The sequence below is a fragment of the Ovis aries genome, chromosome 13, assembly GCF_016772045.2.
Source record: "Ovis aries strain OAR_USU_Benz2616 breed Rambouillet chromosome 13, ARS-UI_Ramb_v3.0, whole genome shotgun sequence".
NCBI classification, from domain to species: domain Eukaryota; kingdom Metazoa; phylum Chordata; class Mammalia; order Artiodactyla; family Bovidae; genus Ovis; species Ovis aries.
The window spans coordinates 6,624,264-6,641,808 of NC_056066.1; the positions used below are offsets into that span (position 1 = coordinate 6,624,264).

The following is a 17,545-nucleotide window of genomic DNA, read 5'->3' on the forward strand; positions in this document are numbered from 1 at the left end:
TAAAGCGCTCTCTCCCTCCAAACATTGCTCCCTTCCCAAAGCCCTCCCTGCCCACCACACACAAAATGACTGAAAAGGAGCGAAATGGAGCGCTTTAAGAATCTGTCAATGTGTTAGTAAGATGCTAGGGTTGGTTAGGATTTTAGAGATGCTCACAAAGCATCTCCAGAGCAGTAACTATCTCTTCTTGCCCCTGACACAAAACCAACCGGTGCACCAAACTTTGGGCTTCCCTGGCGGCTCAGCGGTAAAGGATCAGCCTGCCAATGCGGGAGACACACGGATTCCCTCCCCGGGTGGGGAAGATTCTGGAGAAGGAAATGGCAACCCACTTCAATATTCTTAGCCTGGGCAGTCTCAGGCACAGAGGAGCCTGGCAGACTACAGTCCACGGAGTTCCAAAAGAATCGGACGCGACTTAGCGACTAAACAACCACATACTATACTTTAACCACCGCTATTTAAATACTGCAAAATACCGGGGCGAACACTGCCCCCACCCCCACCCCCGTGAACTTTCGTAATGATAAAAGTGTTTTCGGTCTGGATTTGGCGAAGACTTGGCTGAGGTGCCTTGTATAAAGACAGGAACTCTCGGAAGGGAGTTGATTTAAGAATCTTACTTGAGTTTGTAAGGATGGGAGCGGGGGAAGGGGGCGTGTCGGAGAGAAAGGTTTGTTTGGTTAATTTCGGTCCCCGAGGGAGAACGGAGAGACTCCACCATCGGGACGCTGGAACCCAGGATGCGAGGTGCGCTTGGAAATTGGGGAAATTTGGGAACGCCTAGGCTGAAGGTTCCGCTCGCAGGGAGGAAAGGACGGGGCGGGCACAGGGGAGGAGGCAAGGAGGGACCCGAAGGGAGGCGGCGGAGGCGGAGTATAAAAGGCCCCGGCCAGCCCCGGCGCCCGCCACTCCGAGCCTCTTGCAGAAGGCGGGATGCGCGGCGCTGCTGCGGTGAGCTGAGCCCAGCCCCGGACCCGGCTCTCTCGTGCATCCGAGGCGAGGACCGCGCGCCCTCTGCTCGACCCTCGAGCCCTTCCACCGGCCGGCTGTCCCCTGCGAGGCATGAGCGGCGCGCGGGAGCCCGAGGTTTCAGCGCGGTCATGAGACGCTGGCCCGGGAGCGGCAACTGGGCGACGGCAGCCCCCAGGGCCCCTCCGGGCGCGGCGCCTCCGGGATGAGCCCCCCGGCCCGCGCCGGCCTGAGCTGAGACTGGCCCCCACTGCCCCACCTCCGTCCTGCGCGCCCGAGCCACGGGCACCGCACCCCTGCCGCTTCTTGCCGAGACACCTGCGCGCTGGACCAGACGGACGCCCGGCGAATCGGACTCGCCTCCCTTCCCAAGCTCTACTCACCGCCGCCGGCGCCTGAGCAGCGGTGCTCGGTGAGCGGGCGACCCACCGTCTGGGAGCGAGTGTCAAGACCTTTCTGGAACGACCCCGTCTCTTCCCCCTCGTACAGGGGCCAGCTGCAGGGAGGGGCGCACAGTCGCCGGCAGACACCTGGCGGGGCCGGCGCCCTCTCGGTTCTCCATCACCACAACTCCCAACTCCACTTGTCAATAAAAGTTTCCAACCTCGCCCAGGCACCCCCCACCACCCCACAGCCCCGAGCCTCGGCGCGCGCGGGGCTCTGCCCTCGCCGGCCGCAGCGACCTCGGCAGCTGGGGCGCGCGCTCGGCGCAGCCCGGCAGGCGGGCGCGGACTCCGGAGGGGCTCGCGGGTCACCTCCACACAGTGACAGCCCCCGCGCGCCCGGGGCCCCCGCCTGGAGCCGGCTTTCCCGAGGACTCGGCGGCGGGGCGGCGCGGCCTGCGGCCGGGAGGAGCGCGGGGAGGAGGGGAGGTGGCTCGCCGGGTGAGTGGCTACGGGCGGCAAGGGCGGGGGAGCCAAGCGTGGAGGTAACTGCGGGCCGCCGCTGAAGCCCTCCTCCTCCTCCTCCTCCTCCTTCTCCTCCTCCTCCCGCTCCCCGCGCTCCTCTGGCGGCCGCTCCCGCTCCAGCTGCGGCGCCGCGGCCACATCTGCGGCGCCCATGTGCGCTCGGGGGCTCGGCTGCGCCCGCCCCGCCGCCGCCCCCGCTGCCCGCTGCCCGCAGGGTGGGCCCCGGCCCGGCCCGGGCCCCGGGCGGCCCGCCGTCCCCGCCGGGGAGCGCCGGGGCTCGCTCCGCCGCCGGCTTGGACGCCCCCGGCCCCGCCGTGGCTCCGCCGTGGTGCGGCGGCGGGGACGGCGGTGGCGGCTCCTGCTCCCCGGGCCTGGCGCGCCCCGCGGCAGCCAGCGCCAGCGCTGCGGGCTCGGGGAGCGGGGCCCCGGCGGGGGCCGAGGCGGGAGCCGCGCTGCCGGACTCCCGGGCTCCGACTCCTCCTCCCCCGCCGCCGCCGCCGCCGCCGCCCGCCGCGCCGGGTCCTAAAGCCGCGCGCCTGCGGAGGATGGTGCGCCTGGCGGCCGAGCTGCTGCTGCTGCTGGGGTTGCTGCTGCTCACGCTGCACATCACGGTGCTGCGCGGTTCCGGAGCTGCCGACCGGCCGGACGCGGCCGCGGCCAACGCCAGCCGGGCCCCGCTGCAGGTGAGTGCGCCGCCGGGCAGGGGCGCGCGTGGCGGCCGGGACCCGGGGGGCTGGGTGCTGACCTCGCACCTGAGAGAGGCGGGGAGGCGGGTCCCCGCCCCACCAAAGAACAGCTGTTTGGGCAGTAGTTTGGCCGGGGCCACCCGTCTCCAGCCTGGACGGAGCGGGCTAAGTGCTTGGAGGCTGAACCGCCTCGGAGGTCCGGGGGCACGCTCCTCCGAGTCTGTCCCCAGGTACCTGAGCGTGAGACGGGCGGAGGAGTGTGGAGCACGCATGTGTTGGCTTTGGGATGCTCTCAGACTTCGGTTGCCCTTCAGAGGCGAAGTGATGTTATTCTGAGAGGCGGGGAGGAGCGGGAGGAGACCTCAACTTAGGACAACCCCCAAACGAGGTCTGGGAGGAAGAACCAACCCGGTTGAATCTGCCAACTCAGAAAACAGTGCCAAAGGTCAGGAAATAAATTCCCTGAAGAAAGTATCCCTGGTCGCCCACGTGGTCCCCGAACCAACCTTGCACCTTCCTAGCCTGCGGAGGGCGCAGAGTCAAGCCACCTGTTGTACTTTAAGATGGCGTTACCTGGGGCTTTAAAAGTTGACAGCGAAAGACTTCTTCCAGCGTTCCGCCCCTATTGAAGGTCGCCTTAGGAATGGAATTCTGACGGTCTGTGCAGCTCCAGCGCAGTGTGTGTGTGTGTGTGGGGCGGGGGGGGGGGGGGGGGGGGGGGGTCACAACTAGAGAAGGGATAGCCGGCGTCAGACGCAGAATGGATTCTCCGGTTTCCAAACAAAGGGTTGCCCAGGTAGGGATTTTCTGCCGTTCCCTTGAAAAACACCTTTCCTTGGGTCTGTCAGAGGTGTTGACAACTGTCAACGTGGGGTATGGGTAAAGAAGTCAGCAGGGATTTTCCCAGGAGGCAGCAGGAATTCACTTCTAAAATCTCCTCCTCCAAGCAGCCCCTCTGAAAACTCTGTACTCTGGCAATGTCTAGATAAGCATCATTCATTGTTGCCAAAGGGTTTTAAGATCATTGCCCTGTTAATTCCTCCCTCACATCTTTATGCAGTGTGTCGCCTAAAAACCCTAGTGTAGAGAGAAGAATTCCCTTAAATACTTCCAGAGTGCTTTCCATGTGCTAATTTTAAGTTCTTTGCAGAACTGAACTAATTTAATGATGTAGTTCATGATGTATATTGTTAATATCCCCACCCCCACCCCTGCATAGATGTGAAAACTGAGGTGCAGAGGTTAAGAAACTTGCAAAGTTTACACATCCCAAACTCTTGGTTTGTTGCACCGTGTTCTGTCTCTGGCAGGGTGTTGTAGACTAAAGCAAGGTGATCTTTACACAGGAATGTAAAACCGGGAATGAAAAAGAATGCACCCCAGAGCCTTTTAACCTTTGAACATCTTTTAACCTGGGAACATTTCTGAAAATGTCCTAATTTTGTGAGGTCCTCTCCTCTTCTCCTGTGGGCACACAGGTACAGTGACAGCCTGACCCAATCTCTTTGGGGAAATTGAAGACACCCCCATTCTATAGATGGTGGAACACCCACCCACTGTAATACTGGGAACAGTGCCTATTATCTTCAAGAATTCTGGAAGTCATATTCTATACATGATGCTTTCTTTCCTCACGGACTCATGAAATGCTGTAAAAATGATGTTCTATGGAAAAGTAAATTTGGCAGATTTTTTTATGAGGTGTGTGCTATCATTAGAATAACCTAGGCTTGGCCTTTTCCGTTTGAATGTTAAGGCGATGAGAGAAGCAGCTGGTGGAAGTGGCCACTGCAAAGGGGAAGTGGATTAAATTCTGGAAAGAGCCCGGGGCTGAAGAACTATCCCAGCAGAGCAGAAGAAATGGGAGATTTAGAAAGAACAAGGCTCCTAGGAGTAGCTTGAGTCCCAAGTAGCTGGTAATCCATCAGCTTTCAGCTTATCTTGTAATCATGTTTGGTTATTCTGTCCACTCAATTAACTTATTCAGGCAGACTGATGAATTTAACAGTCTAGTTTATAATTTTACTCTCTTTTGTAATTTGTTATTATGAAAGTTTTATATTCTTCCTGATTAAAGTTATTCCTTTGGTCCTCTGACTCTCAAAAGTTTTACGATTCAACTGAAGAGAGTGTATTCTGCCAAGTGAGGAGGTCTGCAAAATACACTTATTAGTCTGTGGTTTTCAGGGTTCGGGATGTGAATTCACTGGTAGCAGGTATATTTGGAAACAAAACTGTGGGCACCATATTCTGTATGTTTACTGGTGATGTTTAACCCATCTTAAACTGCATTTGAACTTAAATGTGTTGGCTGTGGAATAGCTTAAGCTGCTAAAAACCATCCTTTGCAATCCAAAAGTTCATCAGTCTTTATGTTACATTATTTTTATCTCTGCTTAAGATATTCTAAAATATGAGGTTGGAGTCAGAAAGACACAATGGTAGCTCTATTTACTCAAACTGTAGTATATCGGGGAATATTTATTATTTTTTAAACTGGGGTATTTTAGTTGTTTTCAGCGTTGTGTTAGTTTCTGCTCTACAGTGAAGTGACTCAGCTATATGTACACATATATCCCCTCCTTTTTGGATTTCCCTCCTATTTAGTTCATCATAGCACACTGAGTAGAGTTCCGTGCTGCACAGCAAGCTCTCGTTAGTTATTTATTTTATACAGAGTAGTGGATATATGTCCATCTCGATCTCCCAATTCATCCCTCCCCACTTTTCCCCCTTGGTGTCCATGTATTTGTTGAAGGTCAAGTGTAGTATTTGTTCTCACCAGTTTAATATTTGGGAACATTTGCAAGAGATGCACCTTTGTTTAAGATCTGACATCAAGGGCATCGAATAGAACAGAAGTCAGAATAACAATAGTAGCTGCTGCTGCCGCTGCTGCTAAGTCGCTTCAGTCGTGTCTGACTCTGTGCGACCCCATAGACGGCAGCCCATCAGGCTCCCCCGTCCCCAGGATTCTCCAGGCAAGAACACTGGGAGTGGGTTGCCATTTCCTTCTCCAGTGCATGAAAGTGAAAAGTGAAAGGGAAGTCGCTCAGTCGTGTCCGACTCTTCGCGACCCCATGGACTGCAGCCCGCCAGGCTCCTCCATCCATGGGATTTTCCAGGCAAGAGTACTGGAGTGGGGTGCCATTGCCTTCTCCAACAATAGTAGCTAAGATCTGTCAAATGTCTTTTATGTGTCATGCGCTATTCTTAGCACTTCTCACATGTTTTCTTTTTAAATCCTCACAAAAATCTCATGAGTTAAGCAATATTGTTATCCCTATTTCAAATGAAAAAACTAAGGTTAGGTAACTTGACCTGAGGTTGCAGAGCCAGAAGCTGCTTAATTTGTTGTTATCTTATGAGTATAAAAACCTTTGAAGAATATTTGTGTTCCAAGTTCTTGATAAAGTTATGCTGGCTACAAAAGGGTAACAATTTACATTATCAAACACATCTTGACAGTCTTATTGTGTCAAATATGAACATATTTATCTATCTTCATTATGTATATATTCATACATACACACACATAAACATGACTAACCATGGGTTTTGTTTTGTTTTGTTTTTTGGCATTTTCAACATGCTATGCTGTGCACAGAGTTGGACATGACTGAAGCGACTTAGCAGCAGCAGTAGCAGCATGCTGTGCTAAGTCACTTCAGTCATGTCCAACTCTTTGCAACCCCATGGACTGTAGCCCACCAGGCTCTTCTGTCTATGGGATTCTCCAGGCAAAAATACTGGAGTGGGTTGCCATGCCCTCCTCCAGAGTTTCAACATACTAGGAGATATATTTTTGACTTTGTGACTCTCTCTGTACCGTTAGGTATGCTGTTATGAGGCAGTAACATAATGCTGTTTCTATTGGTTATGTGGCTCATATAATAATAAATAAGAATGTTAGTCTTTATACTGTTTTCAGTATTTTAAAATATAAGAAATTTTACAGTTGTCTGTAACAGCTATATAAAAATGCACAGAAAAATCAGTTTTTTCACTTTTGAATGAAATCTTATCTCTTCTTGTCTCATGTTGATCAGATACTCAGATTAGCTCTTTCATATGTCTTTAATTGATAAATAGTAATAAAACAACTATATGTAATCAAAAGCAGCCTAGAAGACAAAATATCCCACAAAATAACCACAGGCAATGATAATAATAACTGTATAGCTTTAACGTATGTTAGTCACTCAGTCCACTCCAGTATTCTTGCCTAGAGAATCCGGTGGACAGAGGAGTCTGGAGGGCGGCTGTCCATAGGGTCGCACAGAGTCGGACACAACTGAAGTGACTTAGCATGCATGCATGCATTGGAGAAGGAAATGGCAACCCTCTCTAGTATTATTGTTGGGAGAATCCCAGGGACAGAGGAGCCTGGTGGGCCGCCATCTATGGGGTCACACAGAGTCGGACATGACTGAAGCGACTTAGCAGCAGCAGCAGTCACTCAGTCATGTCTGACTCTTTGCAACTGTATCGACTAGAGCCCACCAGGCTCCTCTGTCCATGGAATTCTCCAGGCAAGAATACTGGAGTGGGTAACCATTCCCTTCTCCAGAAGATCTTCCTGACCCAAGGATCAAACCCAGGTCTCCCTCATTGCAGGCAGATTCTTTACCATCTGAACCAGAAGGGAAATTCAAATGAGTGCTTCTCTACTAAAGCTCAGGTTCAGAATCATGAATTTTTATAGATTTTACATAGTAAATCTAGAATTCATTCAAACAATGTGATTTAAGAAAGTATTCGAAATCATCAAACTAATCATTTTTGCAATAATATTAAAGCAAGCCAAACTCTGAAGTGTAACTAAATGTTTTTGTTCTCTAACTTCTAACCCCCATCATCCATCTACTTGTCTTCAATAAAACAATTTAGTATCTTGTACTCACTGCTTCAGTCAAGAGTTGATCTGAGCTATAAATAGCAGTAAAAGCAAAAGCAACATTTATTTGTACTTAATCCGGTCCCATCACTTCATGGGAAATAGATGGGGAAACAGTGGAAACAGTGTCAGACTTTTATTTTGGGGGCTCCAAAATCACTGCAGATGGTGACTGCAGCCATGAAATTAAAAGACGCTTACTCCTTGGAAGAAAAGTTATGATCAACCTAGATAGCATATTCAAAAGCAGAGACATTTCTTTGCCAAATAAGGTCTGTCTAGTCAAGGCTATGGTTTTTCCAGTAGTCATGTATGGATGTGAGAGTTGGGCTGTGAAGAAGGCTGAACGCCAAAGAATTGATGCTTTTGAACTGTGGTGTTGGAGAAGACTCTTGAGAGTCCCTTGGACTGCAAGGAGATCCAACCAGTCCATCCTAAAGGAGATCAGCCCTGGGTATTCTTTGGAAGGAATGATGCTAAAGCTGAAACTCCAGTACTTTGGCCACATCATGCGAAGAGTTGACTCATTGGAAAAGACTTTGATGCTGGGAGGGATTGGGGGCAGGAGGAGAAGGGGACGACAGAGGATGAGATGGCTGGATGGCATCACTGACTCAATGGACATGAATCTGAGTGAACTCCAGGAGTTGGTGATGGACAGGGAGGCCTGGCGTTCTGCGATTCATGGGGTCGCAAAGAGTCGGACACGACTGAGCGACTGAACTGAGCTGAATGCTACTGAGTTTCTTTACAGTGACCCTATGAGATAGATAGTATATATATCCTCATTTCACAGATGAGGAAATTGGGACCCACAGAGATTTGAATAACTTATGCAAGGTCATACAACCATGATGGGCAGGGCCAGGATTCAGACCCAGGCAGGCTGGAGTTTTTCTTCCAGTCCATGACAAGACTCCTCCAGCTCTGATTCAAGTCAACAACCTTTGTGTTTCTTATTTTGTGACTTGCCTTGCCCATTTTCCAGGTAGACTGTGTTCTCTTATCTCAGGAATTCTTTTTAAATTATGGCTAACTGGCTCCACCGTCCCTGGGATTCTCCAGACAAGAACACTGGAGTGGGTTGCCATTTCCTTCTCCAATGCGTGAAAGTGAAAAGTGAAAGTGAAATCGCTCAGTCGTGTCCAACTCTTAGCGACCCCATGGACTGCAGCCCACCGGGCTCCTCCATCCATGGGATTTTCCAGTCAAGAGTACTGGAGTGGGGTGCCATTGCCTTCTCCAACTTAACTATTACTACATAATAAATCATCCCAAAACACAGTGGCTTAAAACAGCCACATTTTGTTTGCTCGTGAGTTCATGTCAGCAGTTTGCCCTGGGCTCTGTGGGTGGCTCTTCTGCGGCTCTTGCCTAGGCTTACTCAGCTGGCTATCGCCTTCTGTTGGCTTGACATGGGCTAGGTAGTCTAGAGGACCTCAATCATACGTTTGATAGTTGGTGTTTGCTGTCACCTATGCTCTTTCCTCATCCTCAAGGAAGTTATCCTGCATATCTTTGCATGGTGGACTCAGAGCAACCAGAGAGAAAAAGCAGAAACTGCAAGGCCTCTTGATGAACTTTATAGGAAAGTGAAAGTCATCAGTCATATCCGACTCTTTCGACCCCATAGACTATACAGTCCATGGAATTCTCCAGGCCAGAATACTGGAGTGGGTAGCCTTTCCCTTCTCCATGGGATCTTCCCAGCCCAGGGATCAAACACAGGTCTCCCACATTGCAGGTGGATTCTTTACCAGCTAAGCCACAAGGGAAGGCCAAGAATACTGGAGTGGGTAGCTTCTCCCTTCTCCAGGGGATCTTCCCAACCCAGGAATTGAACCAGGGTCTTCTGCATTGCAGGTGGATTCTTTACCAACTGAGCTATCAGGGAAGCCCAATTCAACTTCAGCCTCATTTTACTGATTAAACAAATCACTGAATCAGCTTAGATTCTAAGGGACCGGAAATTGACTCCTCTTGATGGGAGGACCAGCAATGTTCAGGGATGGGAGGAGTCACTGTGGCTATCTTTGCAAAATGCGGACCATATTGACCTTTTAGGTCAGAGACTGCAAATGCTGAACCACTCTTGTATTCATCTCTTAACATTGTTTATGCTGCCTTTGGTCATGCAGAAACTTTCTATTCTAAGTGTAATCTACTCTGGATCATTTCTCACATAACTTTGGATTTTCAAGCCTTACTCAAGAGAGAGTTCCTCAAATAAGGATTGTCAGAATATTGAAATGTATTTTATTCTAGTGTTTTTTAGTGTTTTTGTTGTTCTTGTTTAGAACTACAACTTACTTTGAAGTTATTTGTGGGTTTAAGATAAAGGTAAAACTTTGATGTTTGTTAAATAGCCACTTGTCCTATCATATTTTTTAAATATTTCATTCTATATTTGTTAATACAAAATACCATTTTTAACATATACTAAACTTTTCATATATACATTACTGGGATATACATGCATACATATATATATATATATATACATATACAAGAAACAAATATCTTGTATATACATATACAAAAAACAAATGTTTCTTGACATTCATTTTTCTATTAATGTTTTATATAACACTATACTTTTTTTAATTTTTATTTTTACTTTATTTTACTTTACAATACTGTATTGGTTATGCCATACATTGACATGAATCCACCACGGGTGTACATGAGTTCCCAATCCTGAACCCCCCTCCCACCTCCCACTCCATATCATCTCTCTGGATCATCCCGGTGCACCAGCCCCAAGCATCCTGTATCCTTTTATTTCATGTAGTCTCATAGTATGTTTTAATAGGGAATATATACTTTGATTAAAATTTTTCCTTAGAAATTCTTATAAAATATCTATTTTCAAACAGATTTAAGAGTTATTTTGTTTAAAAACTCACTGAGCTTTTAATGAGAATTGCTATATATATTTGGGGGAGGATAAACTGAAAAGAATTGAAAATTTTATAATATTATCCTCTCTTTCAGGACATGGTTTAAGCTTCTCTATTTCTTGAGTGAAGCTTTACAGCTTTCTTCATCTTTCTTTTCACATTTCTTTTGACAAGCTGTTTTCAAGGTTTGGCTGCTATTGTAAATTTTTCATTTTATTTTCTGTTATGTTCTCCAATTCATTAGTTTTAGAATCTAGGAAAGCTATACTTAGCAATATGCGCTTACAGTTTTCTCGGTGTATGCATGAGAGCTAGCAATATCCATTTCTGGAGTAATATCATTGTGGTTTCATGGTGTGCATTAGAAACCCTTTTTTGTTCACTTTAGCACTTAAGTAATAAGAATTATCTATTTCTTATAAGATTGTTAGAATTCACTCATTGTTAGCCCTCTTGGGTTTGGCACCTCTTTGACTGAGATCACTGATTAATGTTCCATGGTATTCCTTGGTCAACAGCCTAATCAGATACTATAACTTTTCTCTAGTCATTTTTGATCATTTATACTTTCTCAAATATCATATGTTTTATTGGATTTTTACTCTATCAGTATAAAGTTTTATATAATACATGCATCAGTTCAGTTCAGTTCAGTCGCTCAGTCGTGTCCGACTCTTTGTGACCCCATGAATCGCAGCACACCAGGCCTCCCTGTCTATCACCAACTCCCGGAGTTCACTCAGACTCATGTCCATCGAGTCAGTGATGCCATCCAGCCATCTCATCCTCTGTCGTCCCCTTCTCCTCCTGCCCTCAATCCCTCCCAGCATCAAAGTCTTTTCCAAAGAGTCAACTCTTCGCATGAGGTGGCCAAAGTACGACTACATGTTCTTTGTGATAGTGTTAGTTAGTGTTAGTCGCTCAGTCATGCCCGACTCTCTGCGACCCCATGGACTGCAGTCTACCAGGCTCCTCTGTCCATGGGATTTTCCAGGCAAGGATACTGGAGTGGGTTGCCATTCCCTTCTCCAGGGGATCTTCCCAACCTAGGGATTGAACCTGGGTCTCCTGCGCTGCAGGCAGATTCTTTACTGACTGAGCTACAAGGGAAGCCCCTAAATATCTTTATAAGACCTATCAAATCATGATGGTTAATTATATTGTGAAAACACTTCATCTTGATTTGCTTATTGTTTACTTAATCTGCTTATTCCTCAAATAATTTAATTACATTCTGGCCCTACCACTGTGCATTTTTCTGTTCTCCTTATTATCCATGAAGTTTTGCTTTATTTGTTTAGAATCCATGGTGTTAGGAGATAAAACATCTTTTTTGGTGGGTTTTTGGGGGGGTGAGGGGGAGCAGTTTAGTGGCTTTCAGGATCTTAGTTCTCCTTCCAGACCAGGGATTGAACTCATGGCCTCCTCAGTGAAAGCAAGAGTCTTAACCACTGGACCACCAGGGAATTCCCTGGTGGTTATATTTTTGTCAAGGTGAAATTCCTCATACATCTTTTTATTGACTTTTCAACATGTTTTGATAGTAATTTTGCATCTCTTGCTTATTTTTTTTCCTCTTGCCATTCATTGGGTATCTTTTTCCAACCTTTATTTTCAGGCTTTCTTTCTCCTTTTTGTTTAAATATCTCTTATTAATAACCAATAGCCAGTTTTTTTTTGTCATGTAATAGATCAATGAATGTAACCCACCTGTATTTATTGTGATTACTAATAGATTTGAAGATATGTTTTCAGTTTTATTAAGTGTTTTCAAATTTTCTTCATTTTGCCTCCCACCTTCCAATTTATCTATGTGAACTTTGGCAAGAGAGTTAGCCTAGGTCTAAATGTCCTCATCTGTTAAATAGGTATACAAAAACTATTTCCTTGTGTTGTAAGAATTATAACACTGAATGCATGTAAGTGCTCTGTTAAGAGCTTGGCACTTAAACATTTAATGGCACCCCACTCCAGTACTTTTGCCTGGAAAGTCCCATGGACTGAGGAGCTTGGTGGGCTACAGTCCATGGGGTCGCTAGAGTCAGGCACGATTGAGCGACTTCGCTTTCAATTTTCACTTTCCATTTTCATGCATTGGAGAAGGAAATGGCAACCCACTCCAGTGTTCTTGCCTGGGGAGTCCCAGGGACAGGGTAGCCTGGTGGGCTGCCGTCTATGGGGTCACACAGAGTCGGACATGACAGAAGCGACTTAGCAGCAGTAGCAGCAAGTATTTAAATATTATTTACTTAGTTTATTATTCCTCAAGTTTGGAAAGGGTTTATCTCTCCAATTCTTAACATTTAGCAAATAGATTTGAAATCATACTTTTCTATCAATGTTGAGACTCAATGAGTATTTATAATATAACCTAAACTTTCCCTAGTGGCTCAGACAGTAAAGAATCTGCCTCCAATGCAGGAGACTTAGGTTCAATCCCTGGACTGGAAAGATTCCTGGAGAAGGGAATGGCAACCCACTCCAGTATTCTTGCCTGGAGAATTGCGTGGAGAGAGGAGCCTGTTGGGCTACAGTCTGGGGGGTCACAAAGAGTCGGACATGACTGAGTGACTTTCACTAAACTTTCCCAAAACAAGATTCTAACATGCCATTTCTTTCTCTTATCTCTCTCAAATTTTAATCATATTATCTGAATATTTAGTGCTAGGTTATTCATTTTTCTTTCCATTTCTAATATCTTCCTTCTTTCTTTCATTACTTTTCATTTTTGCTGTCTTAGGAATAATTTCTTAGCAGTAGTATAATTCTCCCAATCATTATTTAGACTTAAAGATTTTTTTTTTAAATTTGTCTCCTGCTGCTGCTTCTGGAATTTCATATATTCATCTTTTATTTTGCTGGAATACATTCTCAAAAAGTTCTCTCGGAAAGGTTTTATCAAAAGATAAACTCTTAGGCGCTCCCTGGAGGTTTAGTGGCTAGGACTTAGCAATCTCACTGCCTGGGCCCCGGGTATAACCCCTGGTTAGGGGACTAAGATCCTGAAAGCTGTGTGGTGTGGCCAAAAGAAACAATAAAAAAGATAAACTCTCAGATTCTAAAATTTTAAGTACATCTTTATGTGCTTCTCACACTTAAATGCTAATTTGGCTGTTAGTTTTTTTCTATCTTGTTTCCCCTCAGAATTTTGAAGATGTAATGCAAGTTTTTTTTGTAGCATCTCATGTTTCAGTGAAAAGTCTGATGCTTTTTCTTTGAAGGTGATTTTTTAAGTGGAAGCTTTTAGGGTTTTTCTTTTTGTTAATAATGCTCAGAAATTTAATTAGCTTGTGCTCAAAATTAGGGCCTTTGTTGTTAGTCCTCTTCAGCATGTGGTGGGTGCTTTCAATCTGAATCCTCAAGTTTCTCTTCAGCCTGAGAAAGTTGCTTTAGTAATTTCTTTGCTTATTTCCAATGTCCTTGTATTCACCTTCTGGAACTCCTGGTAGACTTTGACATTAATATTAGGATTTCAAAATCGAACGGTCTTCCACATCTCTAATGTTTTTCTCTTTGCATTTTTCTAATGCATTTTACGTCTTGGCCTAATCTTCCAGCTTTGGCAACCCTAGCGCTAGTCCTTTCCCTGTTTATCCGTTTCCTGTCCTTACCCTTTTCACCCAACTTCTGTAGCTTCTTCTCTTTTCTTCCCTTCTTTTCTCTTCCCTCCCTCCTTCCCTCCTCTCCTCCTTCGCTTTTTCCTCTCTCTACATATTTAAAACATTTTTAACGATGAATAATTTACATACAATAAAATGAATGCATCTTAAAGATTCAGTTCCATTTTTGACAATTACATATACCTATATAACCACTATCAAAATTAGATACAGAACATCTCCATCGTCCCCAAAAGTCTCCTAGTGCACCCTTGTAGGCAATTTACCCACCCCCCCCATAAGCAACCAGTGTCTTACTCTTATCACCAAGAACTAGTTTGCCTCTTTTAAATCTTCACGTAGATGGAATTGTATGGTGTGCGTGTGTGTGTGTGTGTGTGTGTGTATGTGTCTGGGTTTGTTTTGCTTAACATATTATTTTTGATATTCATTTTTGTTGCTGTGTACACCGGTAAGTTTCTCTTCTTTATTGTTAAGAGGCGTTCCATTGTATAACTATCCCACAATTAATTTATCCATTTCCCCATTGATGGTCATTTGGGTTGTTTCCAGTGGTTTGGATAGTTACTGTAAATAAGATCATGTTAACTTTTTTGCACAATCCAGGACATAGGTTTTCATTTCTAATACTTGCTAGTGAAACTGACGCAGGCTCTATTCTTTACGTTGCTATGGGAATTCCTCTGAAGAAACTCGCTGCTTCTGGCAATCTTTCTCTCACTTTCTCAACTCTGTAATGTTTCACTTTCAACTGGGTACCATCTGTTTCATATCTGCCTGAAATCATTCCTTCTTCTGTAGACGCTCCCTCTCAGCTTTCCAATTCTGTTGGGAATTTATTCTTCTATTTCATCTTCTTTCTCAGTAGAATTTAGAGAAGGAAAGTAAGTAAATGAAAATACCCAGTCTCCACCTTGAATTGAAACACTGTAATTTTATTTTTCTCTTTTATTTTCCGGTATACAAACCAGAAGAAAGTTCTATTATTTGTGCAGTCCCTTATTCATTCTTTCCCAGCCATGTTCTAAAAGGCATTGATTTTGAGGCTCAGAAGTCATGAGAACTATCCATTCAATTAAGAAGAATCTATTGTGTTTTTAAAGCCTCCAAAAGAAAGAATATATATATATAATATATATATATATATATAATTGAAGTATAATTGACTTACAATGTTTCAGATGCACAGCAAGGTGATTTGGTTATACAAATACATATATATCATTTTTGAAATTATTTTCCATCATAGATTATTACAAGATATTAACTGTAGTTCCCTGTGCTATACAGTAAACCTTTGTTGCTTGTTGTGTATCTATTTTTTAATTAGAAATCTAGCATTCTATTCAGACTAAGTCAAACAAGTAGAATCAAACTGTCATAATTTTTTAGTTAGGCAAAAATTCACATTTTCAAATATATATATATTATCCATATTTATATATGTATACAAAAACTTTTCTCCTACACTTGATGAAGTCCTGAGAAAGAACATCAAAAATAAAAAGAGATGGAGGAATTGGAGAACATAAATGAAATGGGAGCACTGAATCTGAAATAGAAACAGTGAAACAAACTAGCTAAACGATCATCATATAGCCCATTTGTTTTTAAACATGACTGCTCATTACAAACATATCTGGCGAAAAAAAGCAATACCTGAGTATTCGTATTTTTCAAAAAATTTCATGATAATTCTGACATGCATCTGGATTTTAAAAGTGATTATAGGTTTTTCTATTAGACCCTAGTTTTGGTGATATAGAGTTCTATTATTTTTCTGTTGACCAATCATGATACAGTGGTATAAAGTGAGTAATAGTTACATAATCACAATAGTCAACGATGTTTATCAGTTTTCACAATCAATAGCCAGTCAAAAAATAGAAAATAATTACAATTGCAAGCCATAACAGAAACATGATTAACTTAACAGTATAAAATAATCACTAAATATTTGGGAGAGTCAAGCAGAGTGATGTGGTAAGTGGAAGTGCATACATGCACGTTTTCCTCCACCCAGCCAGTCTGTGTCTTTTGGTTGGTGCATGTAATTCATTTATGCTTAAGGTAATGATTGATATGTATGATCCTATTACTGTTTTCTTGTTTTGGTCTTATTTTCTGTAGGTCTTTTCCTTTTCCTTGTGTTCCCTGCCTAGAGAAGTTCCTTTAGCATTTGTTGTAAAGCTGGTTTGGTGGTGCTGAATTCTCTTAACTTTTGCTTATCTGGAAAGCTTTTGATTTCTCCATCAGAAGCAGAGTCTTTCTGGGTAGAGTGTTCTTGGTCGTAGGTTCTTCCCTTCATCACTTTAAATATATCATGCCATTTCCTTCTGGTTTGTACAGTTTCTGATGAGAAATTAGCTGATAGCCTGATGGGAGTTTCCTTGTATGTTGTCACTTTTCCCTTGTTGCTTTTAATATTTTATCTCTGTATTTAATTTTTGTCAGTTTGATTACTATGTGTCTCAGTGTGTTCCTCCTTGGGTTCATCCTGCCTGGGACTCTCTGTGCTTCTTGAACTTGGTTGACTATATCCTTTCCCATATTTGGGAAATTTTCAGCTATTATCTCTTCAAATACTTTCTCAGGCCCTTTCTCTCATTCTTCTCCTTCTGGGACCCCTATAATGCGAATGTTGGTGCCTTTAATGTTGTCCCAGAGGTCTCTTAGGCTGTCTTCATTTTTCATTCTTTTTTCTGTATTTTGTGCTGTGGCAGTGATTTCTACCATTTTGTGCTCCAGGTCATTGATCTGTTCTTCTGCCTCAGTTTTTCTGCTGTTGATTCCTACTAGTGTATCATTCATCTCTGTTTATTTGTTCTTTAGTTCTTCTGGTCTTTGGTAAACATTTCTTGCACCCTCCCGTTCTTTGCCTCCATTCTTTTCCCGAGATCCTGGATCATCTTCACTATCATTATACTAAATTCTTTTTTTGGAAGGTTGCCTATCTCCACTTCATTTAGTTGTTTTTCTGGGATTTTATCTTGTCCCTTCATCTGGGACATAACTTTCTCCTTTTTCATTATGGTTAACTTTCTGTAATATGTTTTGTGAGACGGTGCTTCTTCTTGCTTCTTCTGTCTGCCCTCTGATGGCTGAGGCCAAGAGGCTTGTGGAACCTTCTTGATGGGAGGGGTTGGGAAAAACTGGGTCTTGCTCTGGTGGGCAGGGCCTTGCTCAGTAAAGCTTTAATCCAATTATCTGCTGATGGGTAGGGTTACTCTCCCTCCCTGGTAGTTGTTTGGCCTGAGGCATCAAAGCCCTGGGGTCTACTGGCTCTATGGTGGGGTTAATGGTGAAGTCCAAGAGGGTTTACGCCAGGGGGTATCTTCCAGCACCCCCATCCCTGTGGTGAGCCCCTGCCGACCCACAGGAGGCCACAGGAGGCCCTCCAATACTAGCAGGTAGTGGTGGTTCAGTCTCTTGTGGAGACACTGCTCCTCTTCTCTGGGTCTTGGTGCATGCAAACTTTTGTTTGTGCTCTCCAAGACTGGAGTCTCTGGTTCCCCAGCCCTCTGGAAGGCCTATAATCAAATTCTGCTCACCCTCAAGGCCA

General features: G+C 44.7%; 1 protein-coding gene across 1 annotated transcript in view; it reads left to right on the forward strand.

Annotated features, from left to right (window-relative positions):
* Positions 1-2,121: 2,121 nt before the first annotated feature.
* ISM1 (isthmin 1) overlaps positions 2,122-17,545 on the forward strand; it is an 89,616-nt gene continuing 74,192 nt past the window's right edge. Inside the window, exon 1 of the mRNA XM_027976478.3 lies at positions 2,122-2,563. Within this exon, the coding sequence (XP_027832279.1) occupies positions 2,426-2,563 (138 nt within the window). The 5' untranslated portion in view covers positions 2,122-2,425. The remainder of the gene's footprint in view (positions 2,564-17,545) is intronic.